At 48.2% G+C, this 21,839-nt stretch overlaps 1 protein-coding gene across 1 annotated transcript in view; it reads left to right on the plus strand.

Moving 5' to 3' along the window:
- LOC119390968 (focadhesin) overlaps positions 1-21,839 on the plus strand; it is a 395,558-nt gene that overhangs the window by 164,805 nt on the left and 208,914 nt on the right. The window contains exon 16 of the mRNA XM_037658681.2: positions 4,022-4,160. Within this exon, the coding sequence (XP_037514609.1) occupies positions 4,022-4,160 (139 nt within the window). The remainder of the gene's footprint in view (positions 1-4,021; positions 4,161-21,839) is intronic.

Genomic DNA, 21,839 nt, shown 5'->3' on the forward strand with positions numbered 1-21,839 from the left:
TGCTTATAGGCGTACGCAGGGTTTGTTCCCCTTCAGGGAGTGTGAAGGTTCATCGCAGCGCCCCCAATCTCGATTAAGCCAAAGTATGGGCGGTATGGGGCAGACTTTGCGCTCCTCCTCCCCCCTTCCACGAAGGGGAACACTGACCTACAGGAAGCTCTGGGGAAACTTGAAAAGCTAAATAAGCAGACCAACAAAAAGTCAAAGCATTAATCTGCTTTGACTTTTTGCTTATCTAAAGCGAAGACCTACTGCTATGTGACTACAATTCTTGTGCAATCAGTTTTTTATTATTATTATTATTTGAGAAGTGTGATGTTTTTTCTTTTCTTATTTTCAAATGTAAGGTGAACCTAGTTGGAAAAACTTTTTTCATCTATTTCATATGTTGTTACCCGCGTTATATAAATTGCGTGGTTTGTAAAAAAGTAGTGTAGTTCATACCTGACGATAATCTGTTAAAAAAAGCTTTCTCCAAAGGCTGTTTGAATGTTGTGTATCCTAAGCCGATTGAAATATGTGCTTGTTCCTCCAAGTTGCTACAAATTTGTTTTTTCAAGCTCTAAAACGACATAATAAATGCCGCTAACTGCTCCCAAACAAGGTTCTCCTGCTCCTAAATTGAAATTTTGCTGCTCCCAAATCGATTTCAGCCGTCTCACCCCTGGCACTGTGGTAAAATGGGTTAAGCTAAGCTGTCACGCCTGTTCTGCATCCGCAGCTTGTCAACAAAACCTCGGGTGTTGACCAGAGTGGTGCAGCGCTTATGCTATCATGTTCACAGAAGCAAACCACTTACTCTCCACTCACCCCGATGAATGTGCGATGAATGAAACTGTTGCATGCCATGAAAACAAAATAGTAGAGCTGTGCGAATAGCAAAATTTTGAGTGCGAAGCGAATTCAAATATTGAAGTGAAAGTGCGAATCGAATCGAATATTTTTAGAATATTTCTCGAATATTTTTCTAATGCTTCGAAGTGAAATTGCAGAAAAAAAAGTTGGAGAGGATTCCTAAGCATATTCTTATGAGATAGCAATATGAAAGTGTTTCTTTTCACTAGGTTGATAAAGTGCTTTTGGGGTGGTGTTTCATAGTTGTTTTATCAAGAATGAGGCAATGTAGAGATCGAATTGTGTTTACCTACATGATTTGGTGCAACCAATATGTGGCCGACAACACTTTACACGTGATAGGCAAAGATGCCATTTCCTCAGCCTCTCCTCCTCCATCAACTTCTGTGGAAGCCCAACTGATGTGGCGGACAGGGGTGTGCTCCCTTCAAGTCCAGAGTTCCAAATCTGCCCCATAGACGTCGATATATAAGAACATCTGAAATTTTGGATGCTAAAAACCTTCGGCGTCCGATTTTTGGACTTCCTGCCCAAATTTGAGGTCCAAAACAGCATTAATTGAGCCCCCACCTCTGCCACATCTTTCATCTCCATGTTGGAACCAGTGTTTTCTTGAGTTAATACATTTGTGACCATAAGGGAGCTTGAAAGGCAGCTTTGCCACAATACGGAGTTGTGATGAGGTGAAGCATACTGAAAATCTAGCTAGGACCACTTCCAATCGGACGTTGACTGTGTCTTGGATAAGTTCGACTGTTATGAAGCTTGAAAGGCAGCTTTGCCGCAATACGAGAGTGTATTCAGGTGAAAGCATATTGAAGGGGTCACTTTCAATCAGATGTTGACTGTATTTGTCTTTGAGAAGTTCGTATTGTTCAAACAGTAAAATTCCAGTGCAAATCGAATGGTTTAGTAAACAGTATTAGAAAAATATTCGAAGTTTCGAATATTCGCGCGCCCCTACAAAAAAGCCATGGTCTAAAATTGCATGGAAGCAACTGCAATTCGGTTACGGCACCTCCATTTATGGTGGCCACGCTTTCCCTTTTGCGACATCGTGCGCTAAACTAAGAATTGAGCAGGGCCTGTTACAACCGCATTCTGAATTTCTGTTGTCGCTATGTGTTGGCTCCAGAAGTGTTTTGTAAGTCGAATTTATCACAGAACATGCACACAATAGTGTAGAACTGCTAATAGGGTGGCTAGTAAATGCTAGCAGCTCCAAAAAATATTGGTTGACTGCTCCAAAGTTGTTGCAGCTGCACCTTGAGTGAAAAGCATTCCTTTGTGGCAAATGTGCCTGTGATTTTCTTTGTTACAACATTATTGACGAGTAAGGGACAATCAAGCAAAGGAAAGTATAGGGGATGTTATTTGTAGTAATTATGATATAAATGGGAACAAGCTAAAGTGCACGAAAAGGTAACTTGCCGCTGTCAGGGTCTCAACCTGCAACCTTCGAGTTACGCACCCGATGCTCTACCAATTGTGCTACAGTGGTGGTCATACTCCCGTGCACTTTATCGGGTATATCTGTGCATTTAAACCTGGGAGTGCTAATAAACGCCACTCACAGCCAGTACAGCGAGTGTGGAACACTCTTCTTACTGCCTGCTTTTTCTTGGAATTTATTCTGCTAACTTAGTCCAGAGTAGCTTCCTTGACATTTGTGATCATGTATAGAGAGCTCTGCAATATACAGTAGACTCTCAGTAAATGGAAATTTCTTAGAGGAACTGCTTCTGATACGATTGGTTTCATAGTTGAATTCCGCACCTCAGTAAATGGAACTGAATTTAAAGGGAACATTATTTTCAGGTTCCGTTTAACGAGAGTCCACTGTGCTGAAACAAATGGTTTGCTTAAAAATTATGAAATAGGGTGCACAAAATATCTTGCCATCTAATAGCCACTTTTTTTTAATATACTAAAATTCTCCATTGAAAATTACTCCTGCTACAAAAATGCAGCTTGAAGCCGTATATATGTACATGTCATATGGCAAAGTTCTTATGTTCGAATTCTTGCAGTAAAAAAATCATTTTTTCCTTGGTTTTACCGATGTTGCATTCCTTAAAGTATTCCTCAATTTTAGCTTACTGTTGCTGAATGGCTTGAGGTGACAGAGTCACCTGAAGTACTTGTGTGGTTATCACTTTCCGGATTAAATACTGACTCTAAGTCTGCATGCTTTGAACTGCTGTAAAAATATCTGAGCCAGTGTAAAAATAAACCCCAGACACTGCAAGATTTTGTAACATTCTGGAGACACCACGATGCTTGCAAAGGTAGCCATTTTTGTTTTCAAACTCCCACATCTCTCGAGCCCATTAAAATATGACCATGGAGATGGGAAACCAGCAAGTATAAAAATGAAACTTTTTCTTCTAGTAGTATAAGTTACATGGCATAGTGTGCTGAAGAGGGTCCTTAGGGATTGAGCTTGAGACCATTGTTAGAAGGCTAATGATGTGCATGGCAGTCAAGATGTGAGAACACCAAAAGAGCGTTAGAACGAGTGAGGGTATGCCCGTTCGCCTTTACATCTCATTCATTATTGACCCATTCAAGTGACTGAGTCAGCTTAGCCGCTTGTACCACTCAATGGTTACTGTAATCTCCATGAAAGGAGGTACCTGCGCGAGCACATTTGCGACACTTAACTGTCATGCTGGCTTTATTCTATGCCTTTTGCAGTCATCTTGCTGCTTGATTTGTAAGAGGGAGCTGCAGAAGTTCCAATGGCTGGCCACCATTTTCATAGACATGCTATTTCTCTAGCATGGCTCTAGCAACCTTCCCATTCCTGTTCTACTGTCAAGAATCATTGCAGAATGGAAAGCATCAAGCCTTAAGTATGAAGTAGTAGCATTTTGATTTCTATTTGAAGCCTGAAATAAGGTTCTGGCGTGGTGCAGTATGGGCACACCTACACGTCTTATACGTCGTACTTGAAGTAAATACATCAGGCGTGAGGTGTGCCAGACATGGCTGTCTGATCTGTAGCTGATTTGCATGCACTTGCATAGGTGAAAAGGAATTAATGAGCGAGGCTTTCCAGCATGAAATTCTGGCAGATATAACGGACCTCGTCTCTGCTACTGACAGACACTTGAACAACCTGTGCCTACCAAGACGCCTGGGGTTTTTCTGATGCATGCTGCAGGCCAAGGTGAACCTGAAAGTTCCTGCCTCCAAGACTCCCATGGACCTGGGTCGCTCGCCCGAGGAGCTGTTGACCTACACCCCGGGACACTGCTTCCTCGACCTGCTGGTGACCATTGAGGATGAGCAAGTCTTGCATGGTGTGCACCCCCCTACGTAACACAGACAACCATTTCTGGCAAGGCCAACTTCAGCAAAAAATACAGTGGAAAATAGCATGTCTGTCTCGAAACTGTGAACACAGGGTTGGACACTCTCACGTGTCACTGTCCATGGCTGTGTTCGAGAATAAGGGGATGCTGGTGCGCGAGGGGTGCTGCGTACCTGCCTCCTCTCCCGACCGTACAAGCAGAACGATAAATCTCTCGAAAAGCAGCCCTAGCCTCACTGCAAAAAGAAAATAATGACAACAAAGGACAGCGGCTCTAAAAATTTGTGGCCTTATTCTGTCGGATGCAGAATGGTCGTTAAATCACTTTTGTTGCGAATAAACAAACACTCGCCAAAATTGCAGCGAAAAAAGGAATTTATGACGTTTCGAGACCACTACGGGTCTCTTGTTCACATACAAGCGTAAGAAGTTGGGCCGTGCCTTTATATGCGTAGTAGATGGCGCAATGATCTGGTGTAAGTATCGGGTAGATTTCCACGTGTCTGATTAAGTGTATGAGGCGTCGACTGGATTAATAATGATTCCAAAAGAAGGCGGGATGACAGTGATTTTTCGGTGCCGATGACAGTCGCTGAATTCCAATCAATGTTGTGACCCGTGTTAAGATGATGTTCAGCTAGTGCGTTGGCGGCAGCACGTCCCTTAGCTACGTCATTCTGGTGCTCCTTGATACACCGTTTGAAGTTGCCTGATTCTCCTATGTATGATGCTGGGCAGTCTTGACACGGTATCTTGTATACCACTCCAGTGTAGCGTTCACGTTCCAATGGATCTTTAACACGGACCAGCTGGCTTCTTAATTTGTGCGAGGGCACGTGCGCGACTTGCGCAGGTCGCAACATTGATTGGAATTCAGCGAATGTCATCGGCACTGAAAAATCACTGTCATCCCGCCTTCTTTTGGAATCATTATTAATCCAGTCGACGGCTCATACACTTAATCGGACACATGGAAATCTGCCCGATACTTGCACCAGATCATTACGCCACTTACTACGCATATAAAGGCACGGCCCAACTTCTTACGCTTGTATGTGAACAAGAGACCCGTAGTGGTCTCGAAACGTCATAAATTCCTTTTTTCGCTGCAACTTTGGCGAGCGTTTGTTGATTCGCAAGAAATGTATGCCTCTCGCCAGACGGTGTTCCGTCAAACCCTGGACTATAAATCACTTTTGCCACTGCAAATTGTTGTCATGCGAAAAAGTGTTCTAAGCAATACTGCGAGTCGGCCCATTTGGAAAACGTTTGTCTTAATCAATTTGTGCAAGAACGAGGGGACAAAGAAATGCAACACTGGGACGAGCGCAATCAGACGACTGGTTTATTTTTTCCGAAAACATTCACTAAACAACCCTCCAATCTGCGCACTCTAGACAACTGATCAACAGTGCACATAGCACAGCTCACGATCACATGCCTTAACGTAACGATGACAGAAGCGAAATTTTTCTCCCAAGCATGCAAGTAAGAGAGCATATGTCTAGTCTGAAAGGTCGTCCTAGCACACATTTAGCACTGCATTTTGGTGAGTGCGCATGCACACCATGTTTTGTAGCACTACCATTGAATTCAGTCACCGTGATAAAACTTTGAGGGAGATAGTGGAAGCCTTCTGCATTGAGAAGCAAGAAGAAAAGAGTGTAGGCCACCCTTCCATTGCAGTGTTTTGTAAGGAAATTTCACTCCTGTCATCGTTACATTAAGGGATGTGATCACGAGCTGTGCTGTGTGCACTGTTGATGAGTTATTTTTAGGCATGTGTGAATATTCGAGCAAATATTACAGTATTCGAATTTGCTTTGACATGAGTTTAAATTATTCGAAATTTCAGAGTATTCGAAATGAACAAATAGGCGTATACTAGACTGCATGTAACGCTGTAAAGGTGGTTTGGCTGCTGCATAGGTGTGCCTTGCTGTAAAAACGCCTAGCCAGGAAAAATTCGCACTGCTACGAAGCCTCACTTAAAGGTTAAACGAACATATTACCCTGAAATCAATTAATCATTTTTTTAAGTTTAAAAGCTTATTATACGGGCTTTTATGCTCTAAGTATAGTAAACTTTAAAACATAACGTATTTTACCGGTTATCCCTTGCATTCTACCGAAAGTAAAATCCTGCTACTACAAAGTTGCGTCCACTTCACTTCGAACCAAAAAGAACGACATTTGCACATGCCTTGTTCCAGTTATAAAAAAAGTATTGTACACTATTCGCACATCTCTAGTTATTTCGTATAGATGACGCGGATGAAAGAGTTGTCAGTGAATGTTTTCGGAAAAATTAACGAGTTGTTAAATTGCACTCATTCTTGTGTTGCTCCTCTTGGTCCCCGTGTTCTTGCACAAATTGGCTTAAGATGAAGTGTGCTTAGGTTTGGAAGGGACTACTGGCTGTAATGAGCAAACGGCACATTTTGTCCCTTAATAATACGCATGGCATGCACACGCCGTATAGTTACAAGTCCCAGTAGGGTCTCTGACGTCTGAAAACATTGTAAAGAACAGAGACCGACGGCATGGCTGTCTTCTTCTTCTCCCTTTAATCCCTATCCCTACCCCCATGACTATGACCCACTATTCTATTTTCAACATCCTCTGAGGGGGAGAGGATGAAAACGTTACATCAGTCATTTGCGGCTTCCATTACACACAGCTTTTGCACCGGCCGGTTCACCACGTGGCCCGTAGCCAAACGTACGGAGCAGGCTCTAGCTACCCCGTCTCGGCCGGGATGCAGCGACGTCACTCGCCCGAGTTTCCAGAACATCGGAGCAGTGTTGTCCTCGTTCACTATCACAACGTCGCCTATGTGAATCGGTGAGGAACCTTGTTCTGGGCGGCAGTGCGCTGATCGCAGCTGTAGTAAGTAGGCATGTTTCCATCTTCGCCAAAGCTCTGTGCTGATCCGCTTCCGGTACTTCACTCGTCGTTGTAGCTCAGCGTGAGTTGATGTCTCAGCTGTGACACCCGGCTCCGGCATGGCGATGGCTCGCTTTCCGAGCAGAAAGTGCGCTGGAGTTAAAGGCTGCAATTCATTTGGGTCATCCTCCAGGTAGGTCAGGGGTCTGCTGTTGATGACGGCTTCAACTTCGCATAAAGTGGTCGTGAGGCCCTCTACATCAAGGCTGCTACGCCCCAAGGTCCGCTTCAAAGCGTCTTTCATAGTGCGGATAAGGCGCTCCCACCATCCACCCCACCAAGGAGCTCGTTCCACAATAAATTTCCACTGTATGCGCGTGGTGGTGGCGTGCTCTTGCAACGCAGGGATGACCGCCTTGAAACTCCGTGCACAAGAGTGAAACGTTAGGGCGTTGTCCGAGTACACCACGGCTGGAACACCTCGCCGCGCAACAAACCGACGAAAAGCGAGAATCGTGGTCGCCGTTGTCATGTCGGAGGTCAGCTCGAGGTGAATAGCTCGTTTCACGGCACATGAAAATATCAGTATGTATGACTTGTTTGAGTTCTCAGTTGTGCGAACGTAAAGTGGCCCGCAATAGTCGATGCCAACAACCGAAAATGCTTGAGCCTCGGTTATTCTCTCTGGTGGCAATGGTGCTACTGGAACAGACACTGCCATCAATCGTCGTTTTCGGCACGGTAAACACTGCGAAAGCACATTTTTTACTGTCTTCCTGCCCTTCAACACCCAGAATCTTGCCCGTACTTCAGTCAGGGTGAGCTCGATGCCACCATGAAGCGTGCGGACATGAGCAGCCTGAACAATTAGTGTGGTCAACTTGGGTTCGGCGGGCAACAGAATGGGATGCCGGATGTCAGGACTGGCGTTAAGCAGGTCGAGCCTCCCACCGACACGGAGGAGTCCATTTGTATCCAGGAATGGAGCCAGGCGAAGAACCGATGACGTTGATGGCAGCCTTTTTTCTTTCTCAAGAAGTCGTATTTCGGCTCCGAAATACTGATCTTGCACGACTCTAAGCCAATAACGCTCGGCCTCTTCAAGTTCTAAAGTCGTGAGCGTTCCACTGCGGGGAGGGCTCCTTCTCGAAGCGTTGTGGACGAAGCGCTGTACGAAAGCAGTAACGCGCAAAAGCCTATTGAGCGAGCTGAAATCTTCCGCACGCACAATTGAAGTCCTCGATGAAACAAGCGATGGACAGATCGTCGTGGCTGTCTCATAGAGAGGCTCAATGTCTCTGTCGTTCGGAAGTTCATCCAGCTTGAAGCTGGGAATCGGTCCTGGCGTTGAGATCCAAGGGGGACCGTGCCACCATTTATCCGACTCCAGAAACGCTTTGGCAGACACGCCACGGGTGAGTAGATCGGCAGGATTCTCGCCGCTGCTGCAATGCGCCCAGGTGTCGGGATTAGTGAGCTTAGATATCTCGGCCACACGATTGCTGATGAAAAGATCTCGATTTCTTGTTTTTGCTCGGATCCAGTGAAGAGCGATGAGAGAGTCGGTCCAAAAATGAGCGGATGCCTGCTGGAGACGTGGCACGGACCGTACGTACTCCGCTAGCCGTGCTCCACTAACGCAGGCCATCAGCTCCAGTCGAGGCAGGGACATCGTCTTGAGCGGAGCGACGCGACTTCGGCTGATGAGCAATCGTGTGACGCATGCTCCGTCGGCAGAAAGCGCCCGAACGTAGATACACGCACCATATGCCTTAGGACTGGCATCAGTAAATATGTGCAGTTCAAATGCCAGCTCTACGCTGCAGTCGTGCAGAAACACGTAGCGAGGAACCTGTGCCTGGACATCTGGCAACTCGGTGCACCACGCGTTCCATGCAGCTTGTACTTCATCTGGCAGCGTGTCATCCCCAGGAGTGCTTCCGCTTCCACAGGTCCTGGAAAATTAGCTTTCCTTTCACGGTGAATGGGGAGAGATAACCAAGCGGATCGTAAACGCTGGCTACGGTTTGAAGGATCGTGCGCTTGGTGGCCGGTCTGTTTGCTGCTAAGGAGGCTGCGTTGCGCACTGTCAACGCGATGGTATCGCCTTTACGCTCCCACGGCAGGCCCAAAACCTTCACGAGATGGTCATCTCCTGCTTCAGTCTCAATGGCCACGTTACTGGCAATCATTCGTAGCTGTCTATGACGTTGCTGAGAAACAATAAATAAAAAGTTTTACTACTCCAGTTTTTTTTTTGCAGCCCTTCAGAATCTCTTCAATATTGAGGTCCCCAGGTTGGCAAGTATGGTGCTTAGACATGGCTCCTGGGCACAGAAAACATACAGTATCGTTTTGGTCGCAGCTTCTCATAGACGGAACCTCTAGCTGCCAAGAACTTTCTTTCTTTTCATGCTCTTCCCTCCTCCTTTCTCTTTGACCTGTACCTATTTGCATCTGTTTATTTCTGCATCTCCCGGCAGCACTCTCGTGTGACTAATCAACCTTGATTACAGCTTGTTTGCTTATGGCAATCACGTACTGTTGATGTGTGCACAGCTCGCCTTTTTCATGTCATGTCCCATGGGTGGGCAGCAAGCATCACTGCTGAGCATGCAGTTCCTTGTACTATGGTCCAGTGTTGTAACTTTCAATTTTTTCTCAAACCCAAACAACCTTTCTCTAAGGTTATTGTTTTCCATCGGTGAAAACTGAGAGAAGGCAGTTCGTGCGGCTTCACCATTTTCTGTGGCAGTGTACCTGACTGAAAAAATAGGGCCATGATATAAGGCAGGGGTCTCAAACTCACCTCAGCTAGTGGCCCCCAGTCAGGAAATTTAGTCTCCTACAAGGGCCGGGGTAGTGAACAAGGTTGGAGAGGAGGGCTGGGCGGCAGTTTGAACAAAACTGGTGACCCTTCTTCATACGAGTCATTTCCGAGTGGGGATTTGATGTCTGGTTTTGAGAAACATATCGCACTGATCTCCAGAATGGGTGAAATCTGTGTGCCGATTCTGATATATAGTTTTCATTCTACGGTTGTGTTTTACCTCATGGTGACCGCATGGGTTGCTTCACAAAAAAAAAAGGCTTGAGACCAGTCACGTCTCGGTAGCCCATGAACATACTTATTAAGAAAAAAACAATAACTGGGACAAAGACAGTCACGTGCGGGCCTATACAACCACTGGTTTATTGCTTGGATGTGCAATGTATACGGAAGCACTGCGCAGAAGAACAACAAAAAAACAGAGTAACTGCGCAATGCACAAAGAGGGGTGAGGTGAGAAGTCATCATAATAGACGCGTCGGCAGAACAGGCTGTCATGTTTTTGACAAGTAATTGAGTTCGCAGTTATGTAGATCAATTGAAGGAACACTGACGCACGCATTTCCGTGTGCACGGATATGGTGCGCTTCACTAATCTCTCGTGTTCTTTGCTGATTGTACGCTTCCAAAATGGTGCACCGCTCAAGAATTGGCTGACAGCCACATGCTTTGCAGTGCTGGGCTAAATGACTGGGCACTGATCCATTAAGCGAGTACGCGTGCTCTCGTAACCGGTCGTTCAAACATCGGCCGGTTTGGCCAATGTGGCATCTTCCGCACGAAAATAGAATCTTGTATACTACAGCATTCCTACATTCAACAAAGTGCTTTCTGTGCTTTTTCTCACAGATATCTTTCTTGCCCCCTTTGTTCACTTTTCGGCACAGCGCTGCAAGTTTGTTTTTTGCACTAAATACAACGCGTACACCAATCAAGTAGGTGGATTCTCGGTTGATGTGAAAGAATTGTTTTATTCCTTGCCCCATAACCTTGTCTGTAATGAAGTGAGCGAAGGTATTGATAGGTATGGGAACACAAAATTTCAAAATGTCTGGGGAATTCATGTCGACAAGTTCCTAAACTTCTTACCTTTTACCTTCATTCAACCTTCATCAGCTTTAACCCCTTCAGGGTTTTCGCCGTACATGTACGGCAGAAGCTTCCTGGTACTAAAGGGTTTTCGTCGTACATGTACGGCATAGCGTTTATTTTTAAAACGCGCGCCTTTCTCGATCATTTCTCTTGCTTGGCCTGTGCTGCCACACTTCGGGAATACGTGGAATTTTTTTCATGCGCCGATGTCTCTCCGTTGTATTTTTTTTTCGCTTCCCAAAACGGCGCGCCGCGTATAGCTTGCCCATCCGAGCGCGTTCGCGGGGCAGCTGGTTTAAAGCGCGCGCCTTTTTTGATCATTTCTCTTGCTTGGCATGTGCTGCCATGCTTCGGGAATACGTGGAATTTTTTTCATGCGCCGATGTCTCTCCGTTGTTGCTTTTTTTATGCTTCGCAAAATGGCGCGCCGCGCGCCGGCTATCGCTTGCGCAACCGAGAGCGCCCGCGGCGCGGTTGGTTTCAAAAAGCGCGCCTTCTCCCATTTCTCTTGCTTGGAATGTGCTGCCACGCTTTGGGATTACGTGTAATTTTTTTAATGCGCCAATGTCTCTCCGTCTTTTTTTTTTTTTTTTGCTTTCCAAAGAGGCGCGGCAGCTTGTAGTCTCGCATCAGAACGCGCGCACGCGGTCCGGCTTGTTTCGGTTTCGTCCTTCGGGTGGTTTGCGCTTCTTGCGCCCGCAAAGCTGATGGCTGTTTGGTTTCTAATCTCTCAAAGGGTGACCGCTTGTTTCTCAAAGGGTGACCGCTTGTTACTTGCTCGTTTATTGCTCCCCGGCGCGCGATTACATCTGTTTCCGTGCGGCGCTAAATTACACAAACGACGCCGCCGTGATTGCGTGTCCTGTTTCGGGGTCTCGGAAAACTAACTACGTCTTGTTGGCGATAAGACGAAGTATTACTGTGGCTTTTTCACTCGTTTTTCTTTACGGACGGGCGCACAACCATAGTTTTCTTCCGTGCGCTCACTGACGCAGTTCGCTTACGCTGTGGAAGCGCGCGCTGGTTGCGCTGCTGCCGGTGAGTTGAGCAGCGATTCTTCCGATGCGGACTATTCCCCAAGTGCCGAATCAGAATCTGATGCATTGGATTTCAGTTCGTCAGACGAGGATTTTTTGACGAGTTCAGACTCCGATGACGATCAAGGAGCGACATCTCAAACGCGTACGCGGCGAGCCATGCTTCAAAGACTATCACACGCTGAAAAGTTTCTAGTGTTAGAGCACAAACGTTTTAACCGGAAATGTACTCTGGTGCGCTTATTTTCGCATGTCTGTGAGCTATGTTAATACAATGCAGAATTTGTATTCATAAAAAAGTGTGAGGCTTTTTTTTTTAGGATTCTGCTTGATTTTACTACGAATAAACCATATGTATGTAACAACAAAACTCATTTTTTTGTCACTTTACGGTCACGAAAAAAATTTTAGACAATTTTTTTCTTAAATAGAATCGTTTGGAGAATTTATTTCAGCAATAAAAAAATTACACATTTTTGGACTGGATTTCGCCGAAAAAATTCGAACCTCAAAGGTTAATATTGGAGTGATAGGCCAGCAAAGTCATAAAATCTGCATTAAAAAAAAAGTGCTTTCTTGTACCTGTAGTGAAATATGAACTTCTGAGAAATCTGTGCCGAGTTTCATGTAATGAAGCTTCCCTCCTTTCTACAGAGACATTTTTTTCACCTAAACTTAAAATATTGCGTTAAAAATAAAATATCCGGCATTCCTCTTAGTCTGTTTTAATCTGAAGATGCCCTTTGGTATATTGCAAGGCAGTCAGCAAGATAACATGGCTTCACAGCATCGGGTTCAACATGCCTTATTGCTTACAACATTTTTTTAGCAGACTTTTATGAAATTTCACAGCTTATGTACTTTTATGTGCCAATTTCAGTTATGCAATTATTTTGCTAACATTGCATATAGTTTTCTCATATTACAAAGTTTGCCCAATGTATACACAATTAAATAATGTAAGAATTGTTGAGGCTCTACAACCCAAACCCACAATATAATTATGAGGGATGCCGGAGTGGAGGGCTCTGGAAATTTCGATCACCTGGGTTCATTAAAGGACACTCAAGAGAAACAATGAATTGGTTTAGACTTATAAATTGTGCTCTGAGAACACCAATATCGTTAATTTCACCATAATAGGTTTATTAACCCTTTGAGGCGCCACCTAGGAAGAACTGTCTGCAAATGCATCAACTTACACAGCGTCATTTCAAGCACTCAATATTCTATTGCAACAAAATCATGTCATAATATATTAATTTATGTGTGTTGAAGTAATGAATCGTAACTATATAGTAATAAATATCTATTTATTCAGAGCCATTCATGCTCTGTTATTACATAAATAGAAGCAAATTCCAGGCTAGAAATATGGTGCAAATTCGTTTTCGGTTATGTCCATGTTGAGCAAAGAAAAATTATACTTTTGCCATGGCTTGCGGGAAGCGGCACGTCAACCGACTCGTCCAACGTGGTAGTGCCTTCAGCAAGTGATCATATGCAACAGTACACTGAAAAATGAAGTAAATAAGACAAATTTATTATGCAGGAAGTTCATTCATCCAAACCTCAATGTGTCTTGCTCTTTGTTAGCCACTAGTCGATGCAACTAGCAGCAACAACTTGTGCACACAATCGTGTACATAGCGCCTCAAGGGTAATAAAAACAAATTCAAGTTGAAAGTTTCATTTTTTAATTTCGCGCCGAAATCTTCCCGCGTGACATCACGGATTTCAAAGTGTATTTATCGTATTTTGGCGCCACTGGCTCAACAAAATTACCCGAAACTTGTACGTTAAGTCTATGGCCCCCTCAGAGGACAATGTACTTCATTTTTACCGATTAGCAGCTACGTAGTCCCTAGTAGGCGCCGTCAAAACATGCGACGTCACGGCGAATGGTGCGGAAACTTCAAGGTGGCGTCGCCACCCACGTTTTGTTTTTTGCACGTTTTCCTCGCTTACTAAGCATCTTCTCGCAGCAAGTGTGGTGTTTTTTTCGTGAAAGAGTACTTTACTAATATGAGAAAAATCGTTTTGCTCTTTAGTGTCCCTTTAACGTGAACCGAAATCTACGTACACAGGCCTCCAGCATTTCGCTTCCATAGAAATGCAGCCGCCGCAGCCGGGATTCAATCCCGCGACCTTTGGGTCAGTAGTCAAGCACCATAACCACTACACCACCATGATGGGTACAAAATTAAATATATAATTGGAGGCTGGTCCCTGCGATGACATCAAGCGTACTCTATGGCCGGGCCCACAGAGCCACGAGTCATAGTCCACTGGTCTCATTGGATGAAAGCCTACTATATTTGCAGGTAGCGCCATCGTTATCTGGTTCAGGCCAGGTCATATGTCCATAACAGGTGCTCGATCGTAGCCGTGGACATTTGAGTTGATCAATATGGGCAGGTATCCCCAAATGGTCCATGGAGATGTGGCCAGGCACAGGTGACCGATGGAGTAATGTCCATCCCACACGAGGGATCTTCGCATGCCACATCCTTCCGGCAGATAAGCCTGCCTGGGAGGTTTGAACCGCATGATGTGGAATTACTCTTGGGTTCAGCAGAGATCTCCTTGCGGTGAGGAAAACACACCGGGGGTCACTTGGGAAAGGTGCTTCCAGAGTGGTTGCAGTGTCAGCTTGTGTGTGAGCAGACATAGCGTCCCGTGGAATGCACTGTATCCGAAGCTGACTGGCATCTGTACAGTTATTTAATGTACTTCACCTGCGAAAAGGTGGGCGCTGTATAACCTTGGGGACCTGCTTTATGGATGAGGTAGAGTTTGGTGTGTAGTATTACAACCGATGCCGGCAATGCAGAAGCAACTTTGCACCACAGTGGATGTATAACCACCTGCTTGTTCGTGCAGTTCACATTGGTACAGGCCACCAGTGAGCCTGTCAGAAGTGCAGCACATGCTTCTTCACATGGTGCTGAAAGGTAGCCGTTGCTTTAAAGTATCAGTTATTTTTTTGTTCCTAAACGGAAACTTTCTTTGATACTGTTACAGTTACGAAGCAAATTAACACATCACAAACTGGACTGAGAAAGTATGCATTAAACAGGATGGATGAACAGCAGTCACGGCATATTGAACATATGCGAGGGAGTCAACGTCAAGCCGGCATTTCGATTACAAAAACAAATAAGGATGCGTATAAAAGCATAGATCCCCCGTAAGCAGAAGCTTCAGTTTTAGATACAGCACTGTATTCAGAATTGAATGTTCTGAAGGACTTGCAGCATGTTTTTATTGTTGACAGGCCCGTAACTAGGGGGGGGGTTGAGGGGTTCTGACCCCCCCGAAATTTTTTTGATGCTTTAACTTTTCGGGTGATAACTAAAATATTTACACGCCTTCACAGCGACCCCCAGCTGCCAAAGTTACACTGCAACTTTCCTGCATTGCTTCCCTCTTCTTCCTTTCTTCAAACCTACCAGAACACCTCAGCGCTCCCTCCCCCGCACGCGCACCTGCCCTATTTGTACAGCTTTGCACTTCGCCCTCGCGTTCCTTCGAGTCTTTTCTTTTCGTCTTTCACCCCGTAGCAGCTCCTTTATTGATTCCAGATGCTTTCCTTGTGCATTGCCGCTGGAGAAGTTATCCGTCTGTGCGGACCGCACGTGTCGGCTTTGGGTTTTCTACGAAAAGCGCGTCTCCTTCTGTGAAAGTAAACGTTCGACAGCAACGGCAACACCACACGACGTGCGCAAATTTGCCAGGGAACGAAACCCCTAAGCGGAAAACTCAGCGGCGCATTCCGAGGACGCAGGCTGCAGGGTAAACTTTTCTCAAACTGTAGTCCTCGCCACCGAAACGAATCATCGAAGATGACATCTACTGAAAGACTGGCATATCCGAGCAACTTCGAACAACCTTAACCGCACGCAAGGAAATCTACCTCTTCTGTACACACAAGTATATGCGCCTCCCTACAAAGCACACAAAGCGAGGATACAGCCGGCACACAATCCGGCACCAGCGGTCAACTTTCACAGGAGAGAAAAAACGCCGCCAAGCTGGGCTGCGCGCGGGAGTACGAGGCTGACGTCACAGCCTACAAAGTGCATTTTTGGGGGGTCACGGCTATTTAATTAGCGCAGCCCAGAGAGAATTATGCAGGCGCCCAGGTAGCCGTCTGTGAAAAGGTGACTTTTTCACAGGAACGGAGCAACACCCTGCTTTCTGGACTGTACCACGGGAGTGCAAATGTCGGCAGTGCATTCTTGGGGGTTCACGTATATTAAGGGGAGTATGGAGTGCCCATGGAGTCTTCTGTGAAAAGGTCTTTAAGTAGCGTTAATCCAGTTTGCTGCAGCGGGAGTACAATAATGGTCCTGCATGCACACCAGCTGTAGCGGCGTTCAGAAAACACATGCGCCACGCGGAGCCGGCGCGTTCATCACACTTCTACATTCTAGCCACTGTAAAGTGGATAAGAGAGGAAGAAACATCGCCCGCCGTTCACGCCAGGCAGTCGAAGCAGTCGCAAGGCAGAACCGTTTGGACCGCCGAAGTGAGAGGTTGTCTGCTTCGTGCTCGGCGATCTCTACGCGATCTCTACGCTTCCCTCAGCGGCCGCCCGCCGCTTGGCCTCACGTTTCCTGAGTGGACGAGCGGGACCATGCCCCGGAAGGCCACTGGCAAGCACATGAAGAAGACCGGCAAGGACGAGAGATCCCTCCAACATCAGGAGGAGATTTCCGAGCGCCAGAACGTTCCTGCCATCGAGGACCGGCCTCTGGAGAAGGCCAAGGAAGCGCTACCACGCTCCCAGGCCACTTCGAAGCCTCCCCCCACCACTGCGGCACCCCCTAAGCCTGCCAGCAACACCTCGGCACCTGCTGCCCCTGCTGCAACCGCACCCGCCGCTCCTCGCAATGCCGCGAAGCCTCACCTGCGCTCGAGCTCGGGCACTCGAGTGAGTCTCGCGACATTCGAGCTTGACAGTGATCCATGGGCACGAGAAACTGTGGCCCTACTGAAGAAACAGAAGACGAGGAGTACCAGAACTTCGAGGCCTGGCTAGCTCGTAAGCGTGCCACACAGCGTGCTGCAATCCACGCGGCACATGCAAGCACGAGCTCGGCACAAACACCGACTGCGAGCCCCAACCATTTGAGCAGCAGGCGGTCACAACAATCGGAGATTGGCTGCTCAACAAGGCCAAGGACGCAGCACCAGTTGCCGCCGACCTTCCCGAACCAGCAGCAGTTACCACGCCAGCCGACGCAGACGCGCCGGCTAGTGCACATGCCGCGACGTCGGAAGACGAAGCCATGGACGCCACGGCGACCTCGCGTAAGCGGGGACGCGAGGAAGACGCAGCGGAAGGCCCGCGGAAGCAAGGGAGCACTCACGCAACAGCGGCAACCACAACAACACAGCTGCAGCAGCACCTGCCGCTTCCCCCTCCATGCGGGACGACGCGGCGAGCCTGACAGCAACTCCTACAGCCCGCCTCGCACAGGCGGCCTCCGCCGGCACCGTTGCTGCGCCCCCTGTGGCTCCAGTGCAAAGGAGAAAGAAAACAAACGGAATGCTCGCCCCAAGCGCCGGCTCCCGGCGCGCGTGTACGAGACATTCGCAGCAGAGGCCCCGACTGCTCCGAGGCCTCACAACTCCACGGTCGCCGTGCCGCGCCCGTGTCCAGGCCCCCTGCCAGCTGAGGACGACTTCGTCACCGTCGTCTCCAAGGCAGCACAAGCGGAGAGCCAGGGCACTCGAGGCCGCGGCTGTTGCGATCGATCCTACCGTGGTAGGGACAGCCCTGTTCCGTCCCTCAGCCCCTGGCGGTTCTTTCAGCGGATCGCCGCGTCTGACACTCGCGGCGGCACTCGCTAAGCGGCCCGGTGTGACGGCGGTGCGTGTCAACCACCGTCTAAACATCGTGGCCGCGGACGCGTCGACGCCGTCGTGTTTGTCGAACTCCTCGCCATCAGGGAGCTCGGCGGCGTCCCTGTCACTGCCAGGGAGCCCGCGGATCGTCGCTCCAGCACCGGCTTCGTCTACGGCGTGGACGGCGACCTGACGAACGCCGAGCTACTCGCGGGCATCACATCGGCGGTTCCCGTGCTCTCGGCAACGAGGGAGGGAGCCTCGGTGAAGCTACGATTCGCCGAACCGCTCCCACCTGAACGAGTCGTGCTGTTCGCCTGCGGTTGCGGGTGCGACATGCGAGGCCGCGACCACGCCAGTGCCAGCAGTTCGGTCGCTTCGGCCACGTTGCGAGGCATGTCAGCGCAAGGGAGCGTGCATCCGCTGCGGCCGCCAACACCTGGAGACGGAGAGCTGCAAGCCCCGCTGCGTCACTGCGGCGGGGCTCATACAGCTGACACCCCCACCTGTCCTCGCTGGCAGGAGGAAAGAGAGTGTGCCACGCTCATCGCCGCCACTCCAACGCCGCTCTCGAGAAGGGCGGTCAAGGCCGCAGTACGCGAGGAGTCCCGTGAGGTGCGCTCCTACGCTGCTGCGGTTAAGAACAAACTTCTCGAGGGCAACACCACGGATCCCGGCCTGCAGCGCCCATCTCCGCGCCGCGCCGATCTCTCCTGCCAACGGCGAGCTCCCCCAGGTCGAGCCTGCCTGCTACCCACCCGCTGCGCCTGCCGAGGACCCGCGGGACACTCTCATCACAAACCTGCTGGCCACACTGCAGGCGGTGATGCAATTCCTTCCTGGGAGCACCCGCTGCGAGCCACCTGCCTCCAGGCGCTCGGCACGCGGTCCGGTGCCCCCGGAGCGAGTAGACTCGCCCCTACTCGTCGGCACACCTCCCCAAGGAATCCCGACATCGTCGGCCACGGCTGACCACACCTCGGCTGCGGATTTCAACCGCTGCAGCCTCAGCTCCATGCCAACTTTGCCGCGCCCGCGCCTGCTGCGCTTTGACCCCTTTCCTCTCTTTCTCTTTCTCTCTTCTTTTTCTCCCACTTCCCTACCCCCCTAAGGCACTGCGCCGTGCTCCCTATTGGCTGCAGAAATTAGGTGCCTTTTTCCTTTTCCTTTTGAATCACTATACATACAGTCGCAAACGTCTTTTTGGAGCCCACTGGCCACTTCTGTGTGCGTGCACAGGATTGCGGCAGCAAAATGAAAAGACACTCTGCAACAACGAAGCAAGGAGTCTTGCGTCTTACTTCAAGAAAGTTCGAACCGATGAAGCGGACGGAGAAGAACCGCCTCCTTCGAAGGATAAAACTTCGCCCTCCTCAGCACTGTGGAAAGCCAGCGCGTCGGAACTTCTGTAGCGACTCAGGAGAATGCACCGTTTTATGTGAATCACCTGAGAACGAACACAACAGGACACCCATGCGCCGCCGGAAAATGATGGTGGCCGCAGTGCAACTCCAAGTGACCTTTGTTCTACAGTCAACGCTGGGCAAAGTGACGCCTTTACCACTGGGCAATGCCAAGAAGGTGAGTGGCATGGCACCTACACATTCTGGTTCGCCTCCCCTCTGTGCGACGAGTGCGAATATTTTGGACTTGGGACTGTTTGTCTCGAAAAGCAATAATGTAAATGATCCAGAGACGACGAAAGCGCTGCGCCAATCCGTGGACCCCTCCGGCTAACTATGATTCCAGCCACAGGGAAAAGGAATCTGAAGTTCCAACCTCACTGGGTAGATCGTTACCCATGGCTTGTTTATTCAGAGAAGCTTCGGAGCATTCAAATATTGCGTAGTCTTCGCAAGCGAGTGTGCAGGAAAAGGGGAGCACCAGCGCTTGGGCTGTTTTGTAACTAAGGAGTTCACCAATTACAAGAAAGCCATGGCCCTTAAGAGCCACGCATCCAGCTATCACGCCATGTCAACAACGCTATCGGAGAACTTCTTAGCAGTCCGTCCCGCTCACAGCATGACATCTTAACACAACTTGACCCACGGTCTTAAAAGCAGGCGGAAGAAAACCGCAAGAACTTGCTGCCAATAATAGAAACCATCCTTTTCTGTGGCAGGCAAGAAGTACCGCTTCGCGGCACAGACGACTCTGGTCCGATAATATGTCTGAAGTGCTGCCATTGAAAAATGATGGAAATTTCCGCGCACTGCTTAGGATGAGAGCAAAATGTGGAGATGCCGCCTTGAGAGCTCACATGGAAACATCTCCGGCGAATGCGCTGTACACGAGCCCAAAATTCAAAATGAGTTGATCACCCTCTGTGGTAAAATCATACAAAGAAAGATAGTTGAAAACGTCAACTCAGGTTCGTGTTTTTCAGTTCTAGCTGACGAGGCCACTGATATATCTCGCACCGCCCACATTTCCCTATGTTAAGGTACGTTGGACACGACACGTCGGGAGTGCCCATACTTAAAGAAGATTTTGTAGATTTCGTTCCCGTGTACGATCTCACTGGCAAGGCGCTGGCGAGCACACCTGAACAGCCTTAGAGGTCATGGCTTTGACCTGAACCTACTTTGCGGGCAAGGATACGACGGCGCGGCATCAATGAGCGGCCACCTTAACGGTGTTCAAGCCTTCATTCGTCAAACAGCGCCCAAAGCGTTGTACGTGCATTGTAGCGCCCCATCGTTGAACCTTGCTCTGCTTCACGCATGCAAACTCCCCAGCATCCGCAACTGTTTGGGAACTGTATCCTCAACCTGTACGTTTGTGAGAGCTTCGCCACAGAGGACGAACCAACTGCGAGACAAAGTAGAAGATTTAACACAAGAAAAAAGAAAATCAGTTCTCTCCTTTTGCCAAACAAGGTGGGTAGAGAGTCCGATGCACTTCAGCGTTTCCTTGAACTTTACGTGCCTATTGTACAATTCCTCGAATATTTTGGAATAAGAGGCCGCGTCATCTGATACTTCATCAAAAGCTTCTCAACTGCTCAATGCCATTACGAAGCCCGAGTTTGTCGTTTCGCTTCAGATCTGTAGCGACCTCTTCTCTTTGACACTGCCACTTTGCAAGTTTCTTCAAAAAATTTACTGTGACTTGGCTCAAGCGTGCGATCACGTAAAAGAATGTTATAGACGTTCTTTCCACAAAAAGGCTAGTGCGGAACGGAATTAATAAGATTTTTCTGAAGTCGCTCTCTTTTGCTGAAGATCACAAATGTTGAGATGGCCCTACCACGCATCACTGGAAGGCAGATGCAAGAAGCAACGTACCTTCTGCTACTCCCAGATTACTACCGGAGGAATGTGTATTTGCCTTGCTGGCTGTGACTTCGAAAATCAATTAAGAGACCGGTTCGATGCCCATAAGGTCGTGGTTGGCCTTAACATGCTGCTGCCGAAATTCTGCGCATCGGCTAGCCTTTCTGATATTGATGATGCAGTGCAGTTTTACCTTGGCGACATTCCTTCCGCTAATGTCATCGAAGCAGAGTTCACACTGTGGGTGACAAATGCTGCCAGATCGAAGAAAAGAATCGCCCAGCTTGTGCTTTACAGGCCTTAGAGATGTGCAACCGCGACTTTTTCCGAACATCCACAGCCTACTTTCTATCGGCGACTTTACCCGTGTCGACGTCGACCCCGGAACGGACTTTTTCCACACTGAGAAGGCTGAAGAGCTACCTTCGAAATCATATGAACAACGACAGATTGACCGGACTAGCACTGCTCAGCATCCATCGAGAACTTCAAGTGACCCCAGAACAGTCCTCACAGAATTTTGCAGTTGCCGGAGAAGGAAAAACTTCCTCGTTGAAACTTCCCTCTATGTTTCAAGAGTCGATTAAAAGCTAAACCCAGCTAGCCCAGCTTCAACCCTTCTATTCTTTCGCAATTACGAGGAAACTATCCAGCAAGCAGAATGTGCGAACGGTAACAAGAAGATCTGAATGTCG

This window comes from Rhipicephalus sanguineus, chromosome 4 (assembly GCF_013339695.2).
Source record: "Rhipicephalus sanguineus isolate Rsan-2018 chromosome 4, BIME_Rsan_1.4, whole genome shotgun sequence".
Taxonomy (NCBI): Eukaryota; Metazoa; Arthropoda; class Arachnida; order Ixodida; family Ixodidae; genus Rhipicephalus; species Rhipicephalus sanguineus.